This window comes from Hylobates moloch, unplaced genomic scaffold, assembly GCF_009828535.3.
Source record: "Hylobates moloch isolate HMO894 unplaced genomic scaffold, HMol_V3 SCAFFOLD_15, whole genome shotgun sequence".
Lineage (NCBI taxonomy): Eukaryota > Metazoa > Chordata > Mammalia > Primates > Hylobatidae > Hylobates > Hylobates moloch.
Window position 1 is genome coordinate 78,359,238 of NW_026652290.1, and position 25,129 is coordinate 78,384,366.

Below are 25,129 nucleotides of genomic sequence, written 5' to 3' on the forward strand. Positions count from 1 at the left end.
ATGGTGATAAAGACACAGGACATTCAACACGGAAGAGAGGTGTAGGGAAATCCAAAGGTGACAGCTCTGCACCAGATGTAGACATAATCAGTTCACACTAGAGTGAGTCTTAAGAGACAAGTGCACTTGGGGCTATCATCACCAACATGCTTGCTGCCATTACCCTTTTCCATTTTTTAAATCTGAACCTGACCAAGTTTATCTGTATTTGGCTTGCCTAGATCATGTCCTGGTAAAATTCATGTGTTCTCTGCCACACCTTACAGCTTGGATCAGCTGAAGATACTCATTTCATCCTACAGACATGTTTTCTCTGACCCATTCCTGAGAGCTGGGGGTAATTAAGATTGAGTTTAGAAGCCAAATTCCTGCTGCTGTACATGGTCCACGGTACATGACCAGTCATGGTCAGTACATGGTCTACGGTACAGGCTGGCCACATGCCTACACCATAGCAAGTGCTATGCTCCCCAATACTCATTCGTTACTTTGCCTGCTGACTTTCAAGAAGGGTATTCTTGTATATTTTCCAAAACGCTGAAGCCGAAACTATGACTTTGTGTAGCTTATCTTCTCTTAGGAACTTTTATTTTGTTTTGCCCTCTTTTGGCACAGATAGGTTTGTGCTTGCTCCTAAGCTTTTATGTTAAAACTTTCATGCTAATTTATATATAAAAATTGCAGAAAATATTAAACATATGATTGACAGATTTGGTGGCAGTAAAAAACAATAATATGAAGTAGGCTGTATCTGTTATCTCAGCAGAGGTGGGAGCAGGCAGTAAGAAAGGACTTGAAAAATGCAGTGGGTGTTACAAGACCCAAGGAAGTTTTCAAGGCACACAAGACGCACTTCACATCTCCCCATAAAGACATTTCTCCCTCTGTTCTTATGCACACCCTTCCCTCTTGAAATGTTCAATTCTGTCTGATCTTTTAAGTGTCAACTCTAATGTCTCTGCTTTAGAGAGGCCTACTCTGACCACACTCCTCACTCACTCTCTGTCACTTTTCACACTCTGTAAACATCTTGTTTACTTGGTTACTATGTACCTTTGCATAGTCACCCCCTCAGTGTAAGCTCTGTGAGGGCAGAGAGCTTGTCTTGCTCACTACTGTATCCTTGGTGTTTGAAAGTGTCTGGCAAATATTAATCTCATCAAAAATGACGTTGAATGAATGTTACTGAAGGAAGTTGGTTTTTCAAGTGAATGATGTGGAAGCAAAAACAAAGTTGAAAACCACAAAAACGTTAAATTAATTTTGAAACATGGAACCTCATTCATATTTGTTCTCTAAAGGTTTTGTCTTTTACATCTAAGTCCTGAGTGTGATTTTTTTTGTGTGCATGTATGATTAAGAGATAGGAATCCAGTTTGAATTTACTGACGAATTTCCCCAGTGATCTACAATACTACCTGTGTCATATATCACTTTTACATATATGCAGTTATCTACTCCTGGTCTGTTTTTGTGTTGGTGCATATCGTCTTAATATTTCAGCTTTAAAATATGCTTTGACATGTGGTAGAGCAGGTGTGTTACAAAAAATTTTAGGCCGGGCATGGTGGCTCACGCCTGTAATCCCAACACTTTGGGGGGCCGAGGCGGGTGGATCACAAGGTCAGGAGTTCAAGACCAGCCTGGCCAACATGGTGAAACTCCATCTCTACTAAAAATACAAAGATTAGCTGGGCATGGTGGCAGGCGCCTGTAGTCCCAGCTACTTGGGAGGCTGAGGCAGGAGAATAGCTTGAACCTGGGAGGCAGAGGTTGCAGTGAGCCGAGATCACACCACTGCACTCCAGCCTGGGTGACAGAGCGAGATTCCATCTCAAAAGGGAAAAAGAAAAATTTTAAATATATATAAACATAGAGAGAATAAGTTCTTCTGGAACTTTGGGTCTATATCAGAACTTTTCCTTCTATTGTTCATGTCTCAATTTCTATTTCACATTTTTTTCTAATGTTTTTGCTAATGAGTGATAATTACCTGTCATTTAATTTTTTTTTTGAGACGGAATTTCACTCTTTCGCCAAGGCTGGAGTTAAGTGGTGCAATCGCGGCTCACTGCAACCTCCACTACCGAGTTCAAGCAATTCTCCTGCCTCAGCCTCCCAAGTAGCTGGGATTACAGGTGCGTGCCACCACACCCGGCTAATTTTTATATTTTTAGTAGAGATGGGGTTTCGCCATGTTGGCCAGGCTGGTCTCAAACTCCTGATCTCAGGTGATCCACCTGCCTTGGCCTCCCAAAATGCTGGGATTACAGGCAATGAGCCACTGTGCCCGGCCTGTCATTTTCCTTTCTTTATAATACTTGCTTGGTTTTGGTAATTAGCTTTTTAAGTGAGTTGGGAGTATTCTCATTTTTTCATTGTTTGAAAAAGTTGTGCAAGTTTGGAATTAGCTGTTATTAGAACTTTGGTATAACTTGCCTATAAAACCACTTCATTCTGGTGTTTCAATTATTGTTTTTTTAAGGAAACTATCCATGTCTTCTATTTTTTCAAATATAGATGCAACAAAGATCACAAAGAGACTGTTAGGAGCTATCTTACCTCAATATATATATTTTTTGAGACAGAGTCTCACTCTGTTGCCTAGGCTGCAGTGCAGTGGTGTGATCATGGCTCACTGCAACCTCCACCTCCTGGGCACAAGTGATCCTCCCACCTCAGCCGCCCCAGTAGCTGGAACTACAGGTGTGTGCCACCATAGGCATGAGCCACTGCACTTGGCTTTTTTTTTTTTTTGGAGGCAGGGTCTTACTCTGTTGCCCAGGCTGGAGTGCCGTGGTGTGACCATGGCTCACTGCAGCCTCAACATCTTGAGCTCAAGCAATCCTCTCATCTTAGCCTCCTGAGTAGCTGGGACTACAGGTGCACATCACTACATCTGGCTAATTAAAAAAATTTTTTTGCAGAGACAGGGTCTCATGTTGCCCAGGCTGGTCTTGAACTCCTGGGCTGAAACAATCCTCCTGCTTGGGCTTCCCAAAGTGCTAGAATTACTGGCATGAACCACCATGCCTGGCCTATTTGTCATATTTTCTATCATTGGATCTTTGTGCTTAAGTTTTTGGAGAGGTTTCCAAGTTTTTTCTTTCCCACTCTTCCCGGGGCTAAGGCCAAGATACAAAAGTATTCCCACTATCTTTCTCAGCATATGTGAGGGGATATTCTAGTGAACACATTAAAACTGCTGCTTTTCAGGGCTCCATGCTTTGGGCACATATCTCTGATCTAACCTCCTCAACTTGCTCAAGTCCTGGACTTTTTCCTCCATGCATACGATGCCCTTTAAAGCATAGGCTTTAGACCCTGAGGGAATGGCGGGTATTCCTAGGACAAGCATTAGTACTTTTTTTGAATTTGTACTTTCCCTTTTTTTTCTAGCCTCAGAAGATAATCATTACCTCTTGATAGTTTAATCATACTCATGTTTTAAAATTATATATATATTTCCATATGTATATGCACATGTGTGTTTATACACCTATTTTTTTTTCAGGCTTTTTATTGTTGTTTAGCAAGTTTCTCTGGCAGTTAGAAACTTAAGTCTATCTATCTGATCTTTAAATTGCTGTAATTGTGAATCTCTTAGCGTGGCAAATTAAAAATTAAGAAAAGAGCATCATTGCCATCTGGTGGAGAAACCTACTATTACCAATCTAAATGAGACCCAATGATTTAAGAAAGACCTTCTCATTCCTCCCACATTTAGTAACTGAGTCCTGTCAAATCTTTAATTATTAGGTCTTTCAAATCTGTCCCTTGACTTCCATTCTCCCAGTGCCTTAGTCCAGTTTCTTTTTTTCTTAAATCATTGCTTTTGAATTGGTCTCCTTCTTCTTCTTCTTTTTTTTTTTTTCTAAAGAGAAGGGGTCTCACTTTGTCACCCAGGCTGGAGTGGAATGGCATGATCATAGCTTACTGCCACCTTGAATTCCTAGGATAGCTGGGACAACAGGCGCATGCCACTGTACCCAGCTAATTTTTAAATTTTCTGTAGAGATGGGGTCTCACCATCTTTCCCAAACTGGTCTTCAACTCTTGGGCTCCAATGATCCCCTCACCTCAGCCTCCCAAAGTGCTGGGATTACAGGCATAAGCCACTACACTTGGCTTTTCTCCCTTTCGTTACTATTCTTTCAAAATATTTTCCTTGTTTCTGTTGTCAATCTTATTTTTACACTTCCACATTAATTTGATGTTTTGTTTTGTTTTTTTTTTTGAGACAGAGTCTCACTCTATCGCCCAGGCTGGAGTGCAGTGGCGCTATCTGGGCTCATTGCAACCTCCACCTCCTGGGTTCAAGCGATTCTCCTGCCTCAGTCTCCCGAGTAGGTAAGATTACAGGTGTGCGCCACCACACCCAGTTAATTTTGTATTTTTAGTAGAGATGGGGTTTCACCATGTTAGCCAGGCTGGTCTTGAACTCGTGACCCCAGGTGATCCACCCGCCTCAGCCTCCCAAAGTGCTGGGATTACAGGCGTGAGCCACTGCACCCGGCCTTAATTTGATGGGTTCTGTATCAAGTTCTTGCTTATGAGCAAAAACTGTGAAACCAATAACAGCAGTCTGGCTAGAGACGAGAACAATGTAGAAGTCCAATAAATGTTGGCTGAATTGAAAAAGTGGCACCATTTGCTCATTTGCCTAATTTATCTAGCAAACAGTACACGTGCAGAACATCCCAAGCTGTTTTCTATAACATATTAATGAATGACATTCACATGTGTAATACTCCTGTGGGCTTACCCAGAGTTTTTTTTTTTTTAAACTTAAAATAATTTTTAATTACAAAAATTCACAGTTTTGTGAATGAATAAATACACTGATAATGCTGAGTGCCAGGGTTTTGCTTGTGGAAGAAGATAAAAGTAAGGAATAGGGAAAGGCAAGGAAGAACCCTGTAGGGTTGGACTGGAACTGGAGATATCAGTAAAACTTGTGATTTCTAATATATGTTTCCTAGCTCTTTCTGTCAAAGGGGCCTAAAAGCAATGACAACCCAGGAGGCTCAGATTATGGTTTCTAAAAACCATTCTCCACTAAAAGATACTAAGGCTCTTTGGAGAAATGGCTGATTCCAAGGCTTTAGTAGAATATTTTCCTTATAGTAGAATGCCACAGAATAAACATAGAAATAATACAATTGGAAGAATCCCCACTTGGCAACACTAGAGTAACAATTAATCCCACCAAGAAATATCACTGGATGCTAAAATGAGTGTGTGAAAGTTTGTTGAGAAACAAAACAGTTATCATCTGAAAGTATTTCCCCACAAAATGCTTATTAACTTACTGTAAAAAATTAGAAACTTTACAGTAGAGTAATATAGCAGATATCACCTAAAAGAAGTGATCAAAATTAACATCCTTGTAATGGGACAACTGACACCATGATACGGTGCACTGAAAAGAACAATGCCATTTCTGTGGTATCCCCGCCAAAAATGTATAAGCTCAGTCTAATCATCAAGAAATACCAGAAAAACCCAGATGAAGAGTTACTCTATAAAAAGTCTATGGGTTGGGAACAATAGACACTGGGGACTACTAGAGGAGGCAGGGAGGGAAAGTGCAAGGGTTGGAAAACTACCAACTGGGTACTATGCTCACTACCTGGGTGTTGGGATCAATGGTGCCCCAAACCTCAGTATCACGCAATATACCCATGTAACAAACTTGCACATATACTCCCTGAGTCTAAAATAAAAGTTGAAATTAAAAAAAAAAAATACAACTGGCCCACAACCTTGGCATTTTGAAAGACTGGCTGAAGAAATGCTCCCCAGAATAAAGGAGACCACAGACATGACAACTAAATGTAGTATTACTCCAGACTGGATCCCAAATCAGACTTTTTTTTTTTTTTTTTTTGCATATTACTGAAACAATTAGCAAAATACGAAAAAGATTTGATAATAGTAACGTATTAATGTTAATTTTCTGATTTTGGTAATTGTGCTATGGCTATGCAGGAAAACACCCTTGTTCTTTGGAAATACAAACTCAAGTAATTGGGGTAAAGAGGCATCACATCTTGTAAGGCATATTCAAATGGCTCAGAAAAAAGTACTTACTCGAAGTTGATGATAAAGGGAAACCTCTTCCTTACAGTAGAATGACAACTAATTAATACAGAAATAATAATGGAGTTAGAACAATCACAATTTTGGAAACATCCTAGTAAAAATTTATTCAGACAAGAATCGTCAAAGGATGCTAAATCTAGGAGGGGTAGATTTGATGAGGAGCAGAATTGTCAACAAGGTCTCAAAGTTTCTCCTCACAAATTACCCACTAATTGCAAAAGGAAAAAAAATAACGATACAGTGGAGAAACTGGACAACATGTTACCCAAGTGATCAAAATTAGCATCACCAATAAGGGGCAAATGGACATTCTGTGCATCCGGATGTATACCTGCAATACATATCACTTACAGCATTTCAACCCTCACTGCACAACCCAAATCTAACCATGAGGAAACATCAGAAAAACCCAAATCGAAGGATACTCTATCCTTTAGCTGTCCTGTATTTTTCAAATATATTACTATTATAAAAAACAAAGCAAAGCTGAGGAACTGCTCCAGATTAGAGAGTTATGGCAATACAACATACGATCCTAGGCTGGATCGTGGAGCTGAAAAAAATTACCAATAAAACAGCAAATGAAATTGAAATATGGACTGTAAAGTATTATGTCAATGTTAAATTTCTGAACTTGATAGCTGTACTTGGGTAAGACAGCATGCTTGTTCTTATGAAGTACATATGTAGTATTAAGGGTAAAGAGTATGATGTCTACAATATATTTTCTAATGGGTCAAGGATTCTGGGACACGCACCCCCAGGTAAGGGAACTGGGAGTTAAAAGGTATTCGAAGGCTGCCATAAGGATGTAAAGAGTTAAGTCTCTACCCTTACACCCACTCCAGAGAAAAACAGTACTATTAGCTTCCTGTGTTTTCCATATGGATACATAAACTTCTGCACACATATGTAATTCTTCTATTGTTCTGACAGCTATATATTCTAATGGATGAATATATAAAATGTACCTAAGTGTTCTATTGGCATTTGTTTCTAGTATCTTTTATATTACAATCTGATATCTTAACAATTAGATTCTTTCATCACTTTTACATTTATTTTGATAAAAGTTACGTTTGGCTTTAATTCTTTGTTTTTAAACTTTTCTGCTTTTTATTTTTCAACTCTGGCTGTGGCATAAGGCCTTAATTCTGTCATCTTATTTTGTTATAGTGTCTGTTTGTATGCCTTCCTTTTAAAAATATTTTATGTTCATGTTTTGTTTTAGGGTTTTCCTCCTCATCTAGTAAATACTTCTATTCAATTTATGACCATCATTATTATTATTTAGAGAATATGGAGGTGGTTCTGAGGTACAACACAACAAAAATCTTCATAGGAGAACCTAAGTGTGGCCACTGGATGATCCATTCATGGAAGGAGGCTACTCAAAGTATGAAGATAAAATGTGAGCTGGACAAGAACTACAAAACACACTGAAAGAAATCAGAGATGACACAAACAAATGGAAAAACATTCCAAGCTCATGAGCTAGAAGAATCAGTATCATTAAAATGGCCATACTGCCCTAAAGCAATCCACAGATTCAATGCTATTCCTATCAAACTACAAACATCATTTTTCACAGAATTAGAAAAATCCTGCCGGGCCCAGTGGCTCATGCCTGTAATCCCAGCACTTTGGGAGGCTGAGGTGGGTGGATCACAAGGTCAGGAGTTCAAGACCAGCCTGGCTAAGATGATGAAACCCCATCTCTACTAAAATTACATAAATTAGGTGGGCATGGTTGGCTGGCCCCTGTAATCCCAGCTATTCGGGAGGCTGAGGCAGGAGAATTGCTTGAACTTGGGAGGCAGAGGTTGCAGTGAGCTGAGATTGCACCACTGCACTCAGAGTCTGGGAGACAGAGTAAGACTCCGTCTCAAAAAAAAAAGAAAAAAAAAAAAAAAGAAAAATCCATTCTAAAATTCATATGCAACCAAAAAATCAGTCCTAAGCAAATAAAACAAAGCTGCGGTATCACATTACCTGAGTTAAACTATACTATAAGGAGGCTATAGTAACCAAAACAGCATGGTACAGGTATAAAAACAGACCCATAGACCAATGGAATGGAACAGAGAGAAATAAAGCTACACACCTACAGCCATTTGACCTTTGACAAAGTTAACAAAAATAAGCAACAGAGAAAGGATTCCCTAATTCAATAAATGGTGCTAGAATAGCTGTCTAGCCATATGCAGAAGAATCAAACTGGACCCCTATCTTTCACCATATACAAAAATTACCTCAAGATAGATTAAAGATTTAAATATAAGGGGCCAGGTGCAGTGGCTCATGCCTGTAATCCCAGCACTTTGGGAGACTGAGGTGGGTGGATCACTTGAGGCTAGGAGTTCAAGACCAGCCTGGCCAACATGGTGAAACTCTGTCCCTACTAAAAATAGAAAAATCAGCCAGGCATGGTGGCATGTGCCTGTAATCCCAGCTAGGTCGGGAGGCTGAGGCATGAGAATCACTTGAGCCCAGAAGGTGGAGGTTATGGTGAGCCAAGATTGTACCACTGTACTCCAGCCTGGACAACAGAGGGAGACACTGTCTTTGGAAAAAAAAAAAAAAAAGATTTAAATGTAAGACTTCAAGCTGTAAGAGTCCTCAAAAGCAATTGCAACAAAAACAAAAATTGACAAGTGGAACCTAATTAAACTAAAGAGCTTCTGTACCACAAAAGGAACTATCAGTACAGTAAACAGACAACCTACAGAATGGGAGAAAATATTCACAAACTACGCATCTGAAAAAGGTCTAATGTCCAAAATCTATAAGGAGATTTCTCAAAGAAGTTAAAACAGAACTACCATTTGAAACAGCAATCCCATGACTGGGTATACATCCAAATGAAAATAAATTGTTCTACCAGAAAGACACGTACACTCACATATTCATCACAGCACTATTCACAACAGCAAAGACACAGAATCAACCTAGATGCTCATCAATAGTGGACTGGATAAAGAAAATTGGCACATATACACCATAGAATACTATGCAGCCATAAAAAAGAACGAAAATCATGTCTTTTGCAGCAACATGGATGCAGCTGGAGGTCATTATAGTGAATATACACAGGAACAGAAAACTGAAGACTGCATGTTCTCACTTATCAGTGGGAACTAAGCAATGGGTACACATGGACATAGAAATGAGAACCGACATAGGGGACTACTGGAGGGAAGAGGGGAGGGAAGGGGTGAAAAACCACCTGTTGGCCTATGCTCACTACCTGGGTGACAGGATCATTTGTACCTCAAACCTCTGCATCACAAAATATACCCATATAACTCACCTGCACATGTACCCCCTACATCTAAAATAAAAGTTGACATTATAAAAAAACGAAAAAAAGCAAAAAAAATGAAATGTGAGTTAGGCAAGTCCAGATTCTAGTTGATCCCCGAGAAATGTACTTTTCTCCAAGTCAACGAATCCAGTCTTTAATGGATCTGGGACGCTCTCTGACCAGGTCCTGTTATGAGTTCCCTGTGTTATAACTAAAAACCCCAAACTGATTAAGCATGAGAGGATACTTCCTGCTCTCAGAGAAATTATTATATTCTGTATTATCCTTGTAATTTTTCTGGATATGAATAAATAACAATGTATCTCAGAAAAACACATTTTGAAAAGCCTTATAAAGTTAAAACTTTAAATGCTTTTCATCAAAATGTTATGAGCAATAAAAATGCCATTCATGTATCTCATCACACTTTCTATACATTTTGTAGTGGTATGTATTTATACATACTGCAGTTGGAAATAGGGAATGCTTTTTTGGTCTCCCATGGTAGGCTGCAGGTTTTAAAAGCAGAAGTCCTGAACCTCTGAAAGCAACATAAGAAAAGTATTCATGTGAAACCTGTAGTGTTAAAAAAAAAAAAAAGAGGCCGAGTTCTGTGGCTCACACCTGTATCCCAGCACTTTGGAAGGCTGAAGCCAGAGGACTGCTTGAGATCAGAAGTTCGAGAACAGCTTGGGCAACATAGCGAGTCCTTGTCTTTACTAAAAATAAAAACTAGCTGAGCACAGTGGCACACACCTGTAGTCCCCAGCTACTTAGGAGGCTGAGGTGGAAGAACTGCTTGAGCCCAGCAGATGGAGGCTGCAGAGAGCTTGATGATACCTCTGCACTCCAGCCTGGGCAGCAGAGTGAAATCCTGTATCCAAAAAAAAACAAAAAACAACAAACTTTAAAAAGGGAGAGTCAAGATGTTTGCTTTCTTTCTTTCTTTTAGGGGGCAAGACAGGAGGTAAAAAAAAAAAAAAAGTTTGGTTTTTGCTTCAAAGAGCTTTTCTCAGAGTTGGGATTTATTTTCATTATATGCAACGTGGACAAACACTGTTCTGGTTTTCACGACAATTTGAATTCAAAGTAATATGTTTTTCTAAAATTCAATGTATTTATTTGGACATATGGATGCTCCTTGTGTTCTTGGTCACATATTAAAGGAACTGGCACTTTGGCTGCAAGAACAAATAAAAAATATCGTAAATCCAACTGGTCTTTGATTTGGGTCTAGGTTAATAACTAAAGAACCATTCAGCAATAATGGCTTGAAACATTTATATATCCTATGAAACTGCAATTAGTTAAGAGGCTGCTGATTCTAATAACTATGACACCAGTAAGGGAGTGAGGGGAGAAATGTTAACTCCGGATGCCAAATTCAGAGCAAAATATCTATTATCTCCTTCTCACTTTTGCAGTATCTATAAATAAAGTGGGGGGGGGGGAGGAATTATATGAATAATGTTAAATAAAAGTGCATACAGAACTGAGAAATATTTTCATGGAATTTGCCACTTAGTTCTTAAAATGCTTATAAGGAAAATAACCATTTACAGCAAAAGACTAGTTACACTGTTGCTGTTTAGAACATGAGAGCAAAATGAATAACAATCAAATTCTCTGGTTTAAACTTAATTGTCTTAAAACATGTTATTCTGTAAGTTGACATCTATGTCTTGAAAATTCAAGGCAGAAAGTAAAACAATTTAGAAAGCCAGAAATTCCACCAATACATCTAGACAGATGTTTGCTTGTAGTTTTTGGTATCCAAAACCTTTTTTCCACACATCGCACAGATGCCTGAAACAAAAGAAGGTATGTGATCAATCAAATCATAATACCAACTGTTTGGTTTAAGTCAATCCTGAAGCTTAAAACATAATTTAACAGCATCAGGAAAGAAAAGAAAAGAAAATATATATATATATACTTTTAATTATAAACAGGTTTTAGGTTCTATTTTGCCTTAGGATAAAGAGAGTGTTTGGCTAACAGAATTTATGACAGGCTACATCTTTTCTGTTAACCAAATTAGCAGCAAATGAAGTGGGTTTTATGAATAGAAAATGGTATTAAAAGAAACTTACCTTTTTTGTAGGCACAGCCCTGGCAGTAATGAGAACCTGGTTGGTGCACAGAACTTTTACAAATTCTGCAAGTGGAGAACTTATTCTTTCCATATGGATCAAATCTAGAGATTTTTTTTTAGAGAGAAAATTGTATATTACACTAGAAACACTCTTAAAAAACCCCACTTACGCAACACACAGGATTAATCCATGCTCTCCATCCCTCCATCAACCTCTACAATTGATCGGTTTAGCCTATTCCAGATGGCTACTGTCTGATAACGCCTGTACATCTCTGCTCTGCTCCATCCATGTGAGATATACACTTATAAAGAATCAGTTGTACAGTATTTATTCTTGACGTGTTCATATCAATTGTATCTGTCATTCCATTTGTGTGACATAAATATTATGGAAACTGATGAAATGTGGGTGCAAAAAGAGTGAATGATTCCATAAAACCTAAGTGACTATTTTAGGATGACTAGGTATCATCTGAATTGCTATTGAATTAGGTATGGGTAAGACAACTGTTGAAAACTGGGGGAAAATCACTAGGAAAGGAACTCCACACCTCAAGCATCAATTTTTGCTCTACTTTAAAGATACTGAACATATTCTGATTGTGATTTTTGTCACGACAATCATGTAGAGCACTTATCAGTCAATTTATGCTCAAAAGGCTTTGTTTCAATACCAAATGATTAATACATCTACAGTTACGTGCTTTAATTTAAAATAAGGTATATGTATCTTTTAATGACTGCTTACATTAGCTGACATTTTTAATTAACTGACTCAATCCTTTTAGATAAAAGGGCTTCCACTATATAAAAATGCCATCTTATAGTGACGAGAGTGAAAAAAAGAAATACTTTCCCCTAAAATGGCAAGAATACTCTGATTTAAATGTGCTTCCCTAACTATAAAATGAGTTTTTGTAATGATCCTCATATACTAGATACGAGACACCATCCTAGACCTGGTGTCTTCTCTTGGGTATAGCACAACAGCCCATTTACAAAGGTTAATTTTTCCAAACACAGAGAATATCACTTTTTTTTTTTTTTGAGACTGAATCTCACTCTATCACCCAGGCTGGAGTGCAATGGCGCGATCTTGGCTCACTGCAACCTCTGCCTCCCGGGTTCAAGCGATTCTCCTGTCTCAGCCTCCCAAGTAGCTGGGATTACAGGCATGCACCACCATGCCTGGCTAATTTTGTATTTTTAGTAGAGATGGGGTTTCTCCATGTTGGTCAGGCTGGTCTCGAACTCCCAACCTCAGGAGATCTGCCTGCGTCGGCCTCCCAAAGTGCTGGGATCACAGGCGTGAGCCACCGCGCCCAGCTGAGGATATCACTTTACTCCCCACAAAAGATAGGTACTCTTCTTCTTTTCAATAAGTTCAATTTGTTTGGACATGTATTTCCAGAAGCTATTTTTTCTTAAAACCATATTTTATTATTCAAAAATACACATTTGAACCTTGGAAATCTTCGTTTTTCTTTTTTTGAGACAGAGTCTCGCTCTGTCACCCAGGCTGGAGTGCAGTGGCGCGATCTCGGCTCACTGCAAGCTCCGCCTCGTGGGTTCACGCCATTCTCCTGCCTCAGCCTCCCGAGTAGCCAGGATTACAGGCGCCCGTCACCACGCCCGGCTAATTTTTTCATATTTTTAGTAGAGACAGGGTTTCACCATGTTAGCCAGGATGGTCTCGATCTCCTGACCTTGTGATCCGCCTGCCTCAGCCTCCCAAAGTGCTGAGATTACAGGCGTGAGCCACCGTGCCCAGCCTAACCTTGGAAATCTTAAAACTGGCAGAATTTTTTCTTAAAGTAACAATGCATCTGATAAATAACGGTACCATAGATTCAAAGCAATACTATAGTACATTTTCCAAAGTGAGAGAGTACCCAAGAGTAACAGCTACCTTTTAATGATATCAGAGTAAGTTTGAGAGCATAAAGGAACTGCAAGTATATAAAACCATAAAATCTGTACAAATAATAGCTCAGTCAATAAAAACAGAATGGTCCTCAAAGACATCAATAAGTCAGTCAACAATATATAGTGTGACTCTGCATTAAAGATGCTATTATGTGCCAGGCACTGTATGTAGTTAAGGCTTTATTGTTGTTATTTCTAATCCTTGGGATGACATCAGAAAACAGGTATTCATTCATTCAGCAAATATATACTGAGTGCTTACTATTACATGGTATTTACTGTTCTAAATACCAAAGATGAACATGATAGGCAAAGCCCTTGCCCTCATCAGATAATATTCTACTGAGAAGAGGTAAACAGTAAGTAAGAAAACAGACAATCTAATAAAACAAGCAAGGTTTTCAAATAGTAGCATTATAGAGAAAATTCTAACAGGATACTAAGGCAGAGATGAGGAAAAGGAAAGAAGAGATTAGTTTAGATGCTGATTAGGGAAACTTCTCTGAAGCTGAGACCCAAACAAGAAGAAGGAGGCAGATACGTAAGCTCTAACGGAAGACTCCTAGGAGACAGCAGCAAGTACAAATCTCTTTGGATGGGAGTGGGCTTGGCAGAACTAATAAGGACGGCGTATGATGAACGAGGAGCAGTGTGGTACAATACGAAGCCAGAGAGGTGGGAGGGGTTATATCAAGGAGGACCTTGTAAGAACATGGTAGGGGGCTTAGATTTTATTCTATGTGAAAAAGAAAACCAGTGGCGGATTTTAAGCAAAGGAACTTTGTAAAGGATCACTCTCGTTACTATGAGACAAGTGGGGGAAACTAGAGAAGAAGCAGGAAGATAGTTCAATAGTTATTACAGTTCCAAGTAAGAAATAACAGTGGTTCGGAACAGGATAATAGCAGTGAGATGGACAGAAGCAGGTGGTTTCAGGTTACATTTTACATTTTGGAGGTAGATCCAAAGAACTTGCTGATGGATAGGGGAAGTAGGGGAAAAGGAGGACTCAGTGAGGAATTCTAGCTTTTAGGCTTGAACAACTGGATTACAGAGTGGTGCTACTATGATGAGAAGACGGAATGAAAAAGAAGTGGCCTGTTAGACATTAAATGAGGTATGTCAGATAAGCTGTTAGATATATGTTTAGAGCTCAGAGAAGTCAGGCCAGAGGTATAAATTTGGGAGTTATATACATATAATAATATTATTTTATATATATATATAACATATAGCTTGAACTTAAAGCCAGTAGATTGAAGTCACTCTAAAAGGTCGCTTGTGATCTCAACAAGAACAGTTTCAGGGCTGTTGTGGGGATAACACATGACTAGAGTGGCTGAAGGAGGGAAAGGAACTTAAGGACACTGAAAAAGTGTCTAGGTAAGACTTTGGAAAACTTCTGATGTGAAGGAGAGCAAAGAAATCAGATGGTAGACGAAAGCGTTCACGAAATTTTTTTCCTGAAAGAGAGTCTCACTCTGTCACCCAGGCTAGAGATCAGTAGTGCGATCCTGGCTCACTGCAGCCTTGACCTCCCTGGGCTCAAGTGATCCTCCCATGTCAGCCGCCTGAGTAGCTGGGACTACAGGCACGTGCTGCCACACCCAGCTAATTTTTCTATCTTTTGTAGGACAGGGTTTCACATGTTGCCCAGGCTGGTCTCAAACTCCTGGGCTCAAGTAATCTGTCTGCCTTGGCTTCCCAAAGTGCTAGGATTACAGGTGTGAGTCACCTTACCCAGCCGAATTTTTAAGACTGGATATAATAAAGTGTGGTATCAAAAACTTGTTTTTAAGATGGGAGACTTTTTACCCAATTCTCAGGAAAAAATAAATTTTAGAAAGGTCAAGAAACTTGCTTAACTTGCTTAAGGTCATAAGGCTAGACAGTGAGTCTAGATTCAAATTTAGGTCTGACTCCAAAGCTTATGATCTTTCCACATTTCCCTGCTGTCTCTGATTCATAGGATAATTAAGAAGGAGATAAACAAAAGTCATGTTTTCTGGTGAAACTGTAAGAGAATAACACTAATATCTTCATATATTGATACAGTGAGGAGGAATAAGGTAAAACCAGCAGGATTGTAACAGATAGCTTGGTTCTGAGTGCTAGGAACCATCTAACTCTGTTTTACTGCAAATGGAATGATGCACATCAAATTCACTCCAGCAGACTTAATACTAAAAGAAGGAAATTTATATGACCCATCTATGGATCCTCTTACCCACCTTGCTTTTTTTGAAGTCAAAGCTTTATTTTCATTCAGCTTTCTTCCACCACTTTCTGTATCAAAATAAAAGATATTTTAGTGGGTTATTTCTATATATTTAACATATAATATTAAGAAGTTCATTCCTTGACTTTCTACCAAAATAGTAGCCTATATCTAATTTTTAAATCCTCATTTAATAGGTTATTAAGACACTGCTTAAAAAGAAAACATTTATTAGGGAAATAGTAAAATTTGTATAAAATACAATCATTTTATTTCTCAGACTCAAGGGAGTACTTTAGGAATGGGTCTATATTTACTCTACATAGCGTAAAATCTAGAAGCCACTACTTCAGTGTCATAGACCTTGAATACAATGAAAATGTTTATTTTTCTACCCATTGAAAACATACTTTACTATATGTTTAATAATAATGAAGGCAAATACTTCATCGTAAGTAATTAACGATAATGAAGGTAAAACGGGTTAAAGAATTTATTCAAGAATATAAAAATCAGAAGATTAAAAGAAATTTCTCCTCAGAAGAGTGCAGAAATTAAATACAGACTCTAAATAAGCTGAATCAAATCAAATACTGTGATATTGCCATCACTTGACAATCATTTAATAATTTTGCTATCTCCTGATACTAGGAACCCGTACAAGTAACTGAGAACTAAATAGAAGATATTAAATCACTTGGGGACCCAGTATTCTTTAATGTTTAATAGATAAAATACTTTGAACACATAACCTTTCATTGTACAAATAATGTAAAAGCTAAAGTATTATTCACAGTAAGTATTTGGTTAAATTCCTATTTTCTAAAAGAAGAAATACCTGTGGTATTCCTAGCACCATCTTTCCATGTATCTGGAGTGATAACAGTACCAAGTTTCTTTTCACCTGTTAGAACAAGATAGTAAAAGGAAAATTAAAATTTACTATTTAATAGGTGCATTACATTGTGCCTAAGGTTCACAATGGTATCGACTATCAGTGCTATTACCGTAGGAGCCTGTTAATGCTGGGAGAGCAGCCAGTCAACTGAGACTCATATTAACTGTGGCCAGTGAATGACTGACCCTCAGTAAAATCTGTAGGATAATAAGATGACTTATAATAAGCTTTCACTGCTGGTTTATACTTTAAACAAATCTGGTAAGTCTATTTGTTCCATAAATATTTACTAAGCATCTATCATGTATAAACTATACAAAGTGCTGAGAAAAATAAAGTGATGAATCAGACACAATTTTAAAGAGATTATAGTATACTAATTTCTTTAACAGCAAGCTGTAACCTGGGTTCCACAGGTGGATCTTAAGAGATATGTGAACAAGGTGGAGTTGTACACAAACCTTTTATATATTCATTTTTTTTCCTGGCAGGAGTCTATAGTTTTCATCAGATTCTCAGAGGGATCACAGACCCTCCCCGCCAAAAGAACCATTCAACCAAAATGTGAGCTTAAAAAATAAAAGGTGTAATAATCGAGAGCTAAAGTACTAGGAGAAATTCCATGCAGGAAGAAATAACCCTGGCTAAGGAAATCCAAGAAAAGAAAGTTTGGGGAGAAGGCAAGAGAGAGGATTTGAATATGTGGCAATCGGACTGTGAACAAAAAGGAGTAAAGAGGATGAAGGCAAACTAGATAAAGGACACATTCTGAGGAAAGGCATATGAAAGCTTAGAGTACACATGGGCACAAAGAGTATTTTGTTTGGTCAAAATGTGAAGAGGATAAGGGTCAGTGAAGATGAAGCTGGAAAAATAAGTTGGGGCCTTAGTATGGAGGGTCCTGAACGCCAGGTTCCAAATATAGAATCCCCAAATTATTCTCTGCACACTGATAATTTATTAAAGGTTTTAAGTTAGGGAAATAATAATTTGCACTTACGTTGATTTTCAATTCAAACATCTTCTGGGCTTACTCTAAGCCATATCCTGGCTTAATGACTAATGAGAATGAATAAGGCAAAGTCCTTAGTCTTTGGTTCTAGTGTCTAGCATTTGGCAGGAGTACAATACTTGTTACATGAATAAAAAGGAAAGGTCAGGAATCGCCAAGACAGAAAGGTGTCGTTGGGGTTTAATTGAACATTTTTATATGGGAGGGGAGCTGATGAGATCTGGGGCTGGGGGAAGGCAACAGAAATAGAGAAGGAGGTGCAGAACTGAGACCATTCTGAGTACAAAACATATAGGACTGTATGGTCGTTGGGGAGGTGCAAAAATGGTAAAAGGATAGGGTAGAAAGACAGCGGATAGAATCAGAGACCTGTAGGCGAAGAAAAAAGAGAAGGCAAAGGAGAGCTCAGTTAGGTTCTCCCAGCCTCCTCCTCCCGCAGAAGCGGCCCCTTAACTCACATTTTTCGCACACCATCCTTCCCCACGACGGTTCCCCTAGCCGCAACAGCAGCAGCAGCAGCAGCAGCAGCAAGCTGAAAACATCAACACTGTAACTTGGAAGTATTCCCCTTCCGGGCTACGTCAACCCACTTCCGGCTTCTAAGCCCACGCTCCCGCCTACCCGAAACCTGGAAAGCCGCGGGAGGATTGAACGCGAGCAGCTAGGCGGGGCTGCCCCATTTGCCCGCCCCTGTTTTTCTGCGACTGGCTGTTAGGCCGTGGGTCTCCGCCTCACAACCCTGCGCCTGCGCGTGGGCCTGGGCCGCCCGTTGTACCTGATGGTAGGAGGCAGTAGTTACCCGCTTCCCTTTCGCGGGAGGGAGAGTGAGGTAAGCCCCGCTGGTCTCCCTCGGCGCTCTCGCCTCCCGGGGTGCAAGCTACCCCCGCGAATTGCCGAAGCAGCCCTGAGCCTCGGCGCCCCGGCCCGCCCGCGCTCGCCGTCAGCTCGAGCGCCACTCTTCCGGCGTGCCCTGATGGACAGACCCCCCTTTCGGATCCGAGTTTTCGCCTCTGTCCCCCAGTTTTCCCTTGTCTTCAACCCCCGAGCTCTTTGATCCTGCCTCTCAGCTGGTTCCTCGCTGCCCACGCTCGCGCCGGCCTAGACTTGGGCAGAATCCCGAGGGACCCGGGTTGGGGTGGGGCTGCCGGTGAAGGTGCGGCGATGCCCGCGAAGGCTCCTCTGGGGGCCGCTCGGAAGAGCCTTCTCTCCGCTGCGGTGCCTGGCGAGGTGGGCCGTGTCATGCCCGTGGCACTTCTGCAGGCGTCCTGGGGGCACGCCAGGGCCTAACACGGTGCTGGTTCCCTCTTTGCCTACTCTGGTTCCTTCATTCATTCAGCAAACATTTGAGTTTGGGTCCTGCTCACTGTATTACATCCACATCTGCTGATGGCAGCTGCGATTCCGAGGGTGGCTCAGAAAAATCGCTGAAGGGCTATCTGTCGAGAGAATGGATTCCTGATCCCCTTGCCCTCCCTCAGTCAGCTTAAGATAGAATCTATGGGAAACTTTCCCTTTGTCCCTTCTTGCCATCCGTTTGCTTCTTCATGCCTAGTGTATTTCCTTATACCAGAGAGATGGCTGTAGCGCATGGGACCGTGGACCACCTCACCTGTTTGCCGTGTTAAGTCCTTATCAGTAAAATGTCTGCCTTTGAAAAGCATTGGGTGAATTAAATGAGAGCTATTAGGATAAGACCCAGGTTCGCCCTTCTGCTTTTCGCACTAGTGGGCGCCCCTCCGCCCACGCGCGCGCGTGTGCGTGTGTGTGTGTATAGTATTTTTTTCTGAGATATTTCTATTTTCTGGAATATACTCCATAATGTAACATATTGACTGTTACTTTAAATTAATAAAGTCCTTGTTTAACAGTACAATTAGTCAGCTCTCAGGTAATTTAAATATGTGTATTTTAGAGACGGTAATTTTTTTTTCCTTCTTCCATTCGTGCTCTACTTTTGGTTGGAATTTTAACACCTGTAACAGACGTTGTCATCTTGGTATTTCTGAAGCATTGGGATCCCTTGGTTTAGTGTGGTGCTCTTTGAACTCTTGATTCCGCTGGCCACCATTTGAGTATTGGAATGTGCACTTGGTGTCATTTGGCATTTGCTAGAAGATGTGAACTACTGTAATGTTAGACGAGTAAAAAAAAATACCAACAATTCAGCCTATTTGTGGGGTTGTTGGAATTATAACCTATGCATTCTAGAAACCTCATAAATATACTTTGGTTATAATTCCAACAGGCAGTAGATAATTTAATCCACACAGTTGATTTCATCTCTGTGATATTGGCCAAAAAAGTTTAAATGGATTGCTTTATTGGTCCTAGGACATGACCCTTTTGCAGAAACCAGTCACAATATTTAAGAAATTAGTAAATTTGTTCTTTTTAGGCTCTGAGAGATGTTTGTACCATATTAAGAAAATCAAAGGTAGAATAGAAGGCTAAGTCTGTATGTGCATCTACACGTCTGCATCTTCTGTTTTTTGAAACAAATACATTGCTCATAGAAAATTGACTTTATGACTTACTTTTAGGGGTCAAAACATTTAAGACAATGGAAAAAGTCATTATTGCGTATGCTCTTCTTTTCTTGTTTTTTGTTAGCTAGCCACCCAAGAAAACACCATGAAAGATACCGATATCAAGAGACTACTGTATACCCATCTTTTATGCATATTTTCAATTATCCTAAGTGTCTTCATCCCATCACTCTTCTTGGAGAACTTCTCAATATTGGAAACACACTTGACATGGTTGTGCATCTGTTCTGGTTTTGTAACTGCTGTCAATCTAGTACTATATTTAGTAGTGAAACCAAATACGTCCTCTAAAAGAAGTTCATTATCACACAAGGTAAGGCTTATGTCTCAATAACCGATTTTTGGATGGAGCTAGTGTTTCTTTTAATGGAAGAATAAAGTATTCGTCAAGTCTTCATTAAGTTATTTATAGTGAGTAAAGGGAACCTGATTTTTTTCCCCCAAATTGGTAGCCTGTTACTTGCTGGAAGGCTGCCCACAATGTTCGATTGATCCTTGCCTTGCATTAATTGTGGAATTATGACTTCTTCAGAGCGTATTATAATATTGTGAGCCTATGTAGTCATTGTTTTATGTCACCATTGAAAATAAATACATGTGACAGTCTATCTTTAAACCTTACTCAATAAGACATTGCAGTTTATTTTTATTATTTTTGCATTTCTGAAAGCCACTTAATGGGTTTTTCAGAAATTGCAATATAAGCCTGTGGTAATGCTTGTTTCCAACATGGCCTTCCTTGACTAAACAGTTTTCAGATATTAGAATCAATTTTCCAGAATATTCACTGCAGTAGATATTCACTTGGCTATTACTAATAATGTGCACACTTAACATTATTTTCTACCATGTATAAGCTCTGTTAGGTCATTTACTGCCTATGATTGGAGAAGCTGAATATATGTGTTATGTTTATATATTCTTAAGCTCCAAATCAAGAAGATCTCATGTTTCTTTGTAGATGTTCAGGTCTTTTTTCATACGGGTTGTGTAATATGAGTGTGATTTCAAGAATTATTTAGTATTTTGCTTTTTTAGTGCAATTTTCCCAGGAATTTTGTTTTAAAATGAAAAAAATTGTTATTTTCTGCAGATATTTCCTCTATCATCGCATAATACTCTATTTTTTGTATACTAGCTCTCTGATGTCAATCAGTATTTGATAAATATTGATTAATGACATAGCTCTATATTACCATGGAAACAGAACCTCTTTTCGACCTATGTAGGTCAGATGGGTAGAATATGGGCGGAAGGTGATATTTGCCTTTTAGGCTTTTTTAGTCTGTATCGAGGGTTGTGTATGTGACTGGGTACAGGACATGTGATCTGATTTGAGTATACCCAAGAACATTTGAACTGTTTTACACATTATGGGAAGAAGTTGTGTTTGTAGATAAAATGGAAGAATTTATTGTCCTTTAGGCATTATCTTGAGTCTTCAGGTTATTCATTTCTCTTTTAGGGAACCAGATTTTTGAAATGCTGTATCTACTTTCTTACGTCTTGTTTCTCCTTTCATGTAATTTTTGTTCTGTATGGAGCACCACTAATAGAGTAAGTTTGAAATTTTTACCCTAAATTTATATTTTAAAACATTCATTTACCAAACTGTGTGCTAATTCTTAGCAACTAGAGAAAAACCATGATGTGCATCATTAATAGATCAAGTAAGGACACCAACATTATTAGCAGTGTTATTCTTTTTCGAAAAAAAAAAACAGCAGAATAACTTAATTTATTAAATACTCTTGTTACCTAGCCTTCTATTATCCAATTGCATGTTGAGAGAAGGGAGAGTAGAGAAACTGTACTATACCAATAAGTATTTGGCCCTTAGAACCTCTGAGAGAACTTACTATGATTATATGTGTAAGTTAGTTATAATTAGCATATCGGTTCTTATAAATGTGACTCTAAAGTACTTGAATGGAGTTTTTCTTACAAAAATCAATAGATTCCTGTATTCAAGTACTTAATAAGCTGGTGTTTATCATTTAAAGGTAAAATTTAACACTTTTTCTGAACTGACAAATTTCAAATTCTTAGAAACAAAATTCATGAATGTTTCTTACATAATATTTATCATAGTTTGAGAAGCTTCAGTTTAGCAGTGACTAATGATCATGGCGAAATGAGTGATGAGATACATATACATATACACACACATATATATGTGTTGCTAAGTATACCGTTTTATATACATATATATATATTTATACATAGTTTTACATACACACACTAAACTGACAGATTATTCTTTTCTAGATGGGAGAGAACAAGACCTTTGTAATGGAAAATGGTGGTTCCTGTCTAATCCATTTTAAAATAGAATGAATGTGTCTGGCACAGTGATTCTCAAATGTGGTTTTCAAACCAGCAGCATCAGCATTATATCAAAATGCAAATACTCAAGCTTCAGTCAGAAACTCTAGGGGTAGAGCCCCCGCCAATCTTCAGTTTATCCAGCTCTCCAGGTGTTTCCAATATATGTTAACATTGAACCACTAGTTGTAGAGAAAGTTCCAGAGACTATTGAGGAGAAAGCTAACTATCTAGAAATGGATTTTGTTTGTTTGTTTGTTTTTGCAATGAAAGTCTCAGCATGGATCCTAGGGTCTTTAACACTTCTGAAATCTGTCATTAAAGCGAAATATTTGCTAGATTGTTTTTTAAAGCTACATGTTGGTAGTAAAATTATTTATAGTCATCATTTTGGTGGCATTCATGTTACTTTTCAAATTAAAGCATAGGAAGATATTTCATATTTTATTTATATAATAAAGATTATGTATGTGTATGTGTACCTTTAACACTTTTTAAAAAATTAATCTTTTTGTTTCTAGGTTGGCATTGGAAACATTTTTATTTGCACTTATTTTGTCTGCTTTTACTACTGTGCCTTGCTTATGTTTGTTAGGACCAAACCTCAAAGCATGGCTAAGAGTTTTCAGTAGAAATGGGTAAGTTTTAATTTTATATTATAATGATATTGAAATTAAAATATAATTAATGAAGTATTTTTCTATTCATGGCAGTTTGCTGATTATTCTGAGTGCTTCTCATTGCTGATGGTGCTCAGAGATGCCTTAAGGGGTCACTGCAATTGGGGACTGGGGACAGGGCAGGCAGAACTACAAGCCCCTCCCTCCACATTAGCAAGATCAGCTCTGCTTTTTTCTGTATGGTAGAATTCCACCTAGCCTTTTGTTTGTTTTAAAAAAAAAAAAAAAGAAGAAATAAAAAAAAATTCTGCTATTAAAAGAAAGCCTTGAAAACCATGGTTCTGGGATAATTTGGCACTGTGATAAAATTGCTGTAAATAAAATTGCTTACATACATTTTATAAGGTAGAAGTGGGGTCCACAATCTAAAAATGTGTTGTGTAACAGTGATAATTTCTTGTTTAGCCTTTGTCGTGATAAGATACCAGAGCGCAAGTTTTATGAGATTTCATTTCCTTGGCGGCCGTATAGATTTTCAGCATGGCTAAGTTAAAATTTTAGCTTCTTCAAAGTCATTTAAATGATATGCACCAGAAATAGTGGAGATCTAGCTAATAAAGTCAGAAGGTTATTTGATTCTTTCTTATTTATCACCCAGCAGCAAGAACTTCTTGAGCACTTACTCTGTGCTCTGTGTTATGCTAAGCTGTGTGGTTTCTGAAGTATTAGGAGGATTCTTTTTCTTTTTTTTGAGACGGAACCTTGCTCTGTCGCCAGGCTGGAGCGCAGTGGCATGAGTTCGGCTCACTGCAACCTCCACCTCCCAGGTTTAAGTGATTCTCCTGCCTCAGCCTCCCAAGTAGCTGGGACTACAGGTGCATGCCACCATGCCCAGCTAATTTTTGTATTTTTAGTAGAGACAGGGTTTCACCATGTTGGCCAGGATGGTCTTGATCTCGACCTCATGATCCGCCCGCCTCGCCTCCCAAAGTGCTGGGATTACAGGTGTGAGCCACTGCACCTGGCTTTATTAGGAGGATTCTTTTGCTGAGGAGCTTATCTGTTCAAGGGAAAAAAATGAGCAAATAACATCAGATTACAAATGTGTAAATCCAGCAATAAGTGCTGTAGGAACGCAAAGGGACAGAGCATCAATAAATAATGGAGGGGGAGATGGGAATGATCTATGATGGACTTAAGTCAAGAGTATATGATTTGGTGAGAACAAGAAGGAAGAGAAAGGCACCTTGTGCAAGGAGAATGGATAAAAGCATTGAAACTGAAATGAACAGAGTATTTTTGTATGATTTGAAAGGTAACAGCCCAATGAGAGCAAAAGATGCATGCTGAGTAGGTTGGCTTCATAAATTACCGACTTATTCCCTTTGAAATCAGTACTGTTTGGGACGGGTGTGGTGGCTCATGCCTGTAATCTCAGCACTTTGGGAGGCCAAGGCGGGTGGATCACCTAAGGTCAGGAGTTCAAGACCAGCCTGGCCAACATGGTGAAACCCCATCTCTACTAAAAATACAAAAACTAGCTGGGCGTGGTGGCAGGTGCCTGTAGTCCCAGCTACTTGGGAAGCTGAGGCAGGAGAATTGCTTGAACCCAGGAGGCGGAGGTTTCAGTGAGCCGAGTACGCACCACTGGACTCCAGCCTGGGCAACACAGTGAGACTCTGTCTAAAAAAAAAAAAAAAAAAAAAAAAGGAATTAGTACTGTTTGTTTTCTCTTGGAACCGTCTTCTAATATTCATAAAGTCTCTAGAAAACAGAAGTGTAACAACTGAAAGCATTTTCTACGTTATTACCATAATATCCCAAATGGTATTAATTGCTTTTAGCCTTTTAGTTTGAAATTTTTAAATAGTGAAATTGGATTGAAATCTTATTACTTTGGATTAGTGATTTCTCCAGTTTTCAAATCTATGTCTAATAATGGGTATATTTGGGGGCAATACTGTCATGTGATTTTACAATTAGTTCTGCTGTAATGTGGCCTGTGTGTTCCGTACAAAATGGGCAATAAAAACCACAGAGCTTATGGGAAAGATGGGGTTAGGTCATAACACTAAAA

General features: G+C 38.9%; 2 protein-coding genes across 3 annotated transcripts in view; one reads left to right on the forward strand and one right to left on the reverse strand.

Annotated features, from left to right (window-relative positions):
- Window positions 1–10,504: 10,504 nt before the first annotated feature.
- On the reverse strand, window positions 10,505–18,353 carry CRIPT (CXXC repeat containing interactor of PDZ3 domain). Its single transcript, XM_032178586.2, has 6 exons — window positions 18,337–18,353; window positions 18,020–18,093; window positions 16,490–16,555; window positions 15,665–15,719; window positions 11,503–11,606; window positions 10,505–11,215 (listed from the first exon to the last, which is right to left on the reverse strand). Exons 2-6 carry the CDS (start codon window positions 18,033–18,035, stop codon window positions 11,151–11,153), a joined length of 306 nt encoding a protein of 101 aa, XP_032034477.1. The 5' UTR covers window positions 18,036–18,093; window positions 18,337–18,353; the 3' UTR covers window positions 10,505–11,150.
- PIGF (phosphatidylinositol glycan anchor biosynthesis class F) overlaps window positions 18,226–25,129 on the forward strand; it is a 36,174-nt gene continuing 29,270 nt past the window's right edge. Inside the window, exons 1-4 of one of the 2 annotated variants that reach the window (XM_032178587.2) lie at window positions 18,226–18,390; window positions 20,172–20,420; window positions 21,573–21,664; window positions 22,954–23,070. In XM_032178587.2, the coding sequence (XP_032034478.1) occupies window positions 18,340–18,390; window positions 20,172–20,420; window positions 21,573–21,664; window positions 22,954–23,070 (509 nt within the window). In that variant the 5' untranslated portion in view covers window positions 18,226–18,339. The remainder of the gene's footprint in view (window positions 18,391–20,171; window positions 20,421–21,572; window positions 21,665–22,953; window positions 23,071–25,129) is intronic. The other variant, XM_058428148.1, reaches the window with a different exon arrangement.

What these genes read in the sequence shown, in the direction of transcription:
- CRIPT (XM_032178586.2), bottom strand. An exon ending in TTGACTTCAAAAAAAGCAAG is followed by an intron (nt 11,607 to 15,664) that starts GTGGGTAAGAGG and finishes AAAAATCTCTAG; the next exon opens with ATTTGATCCATATGGAAAGA. An exon ending in GGGCTGTGCCTACAAAAAAG is followed by an intron (nt 11,216 to 11,502) that starts GTAAGTTTCTTT and finishes CTTTTGTTTCAG; the next exon opens with GCATCTGTGCGATGTGTGGA.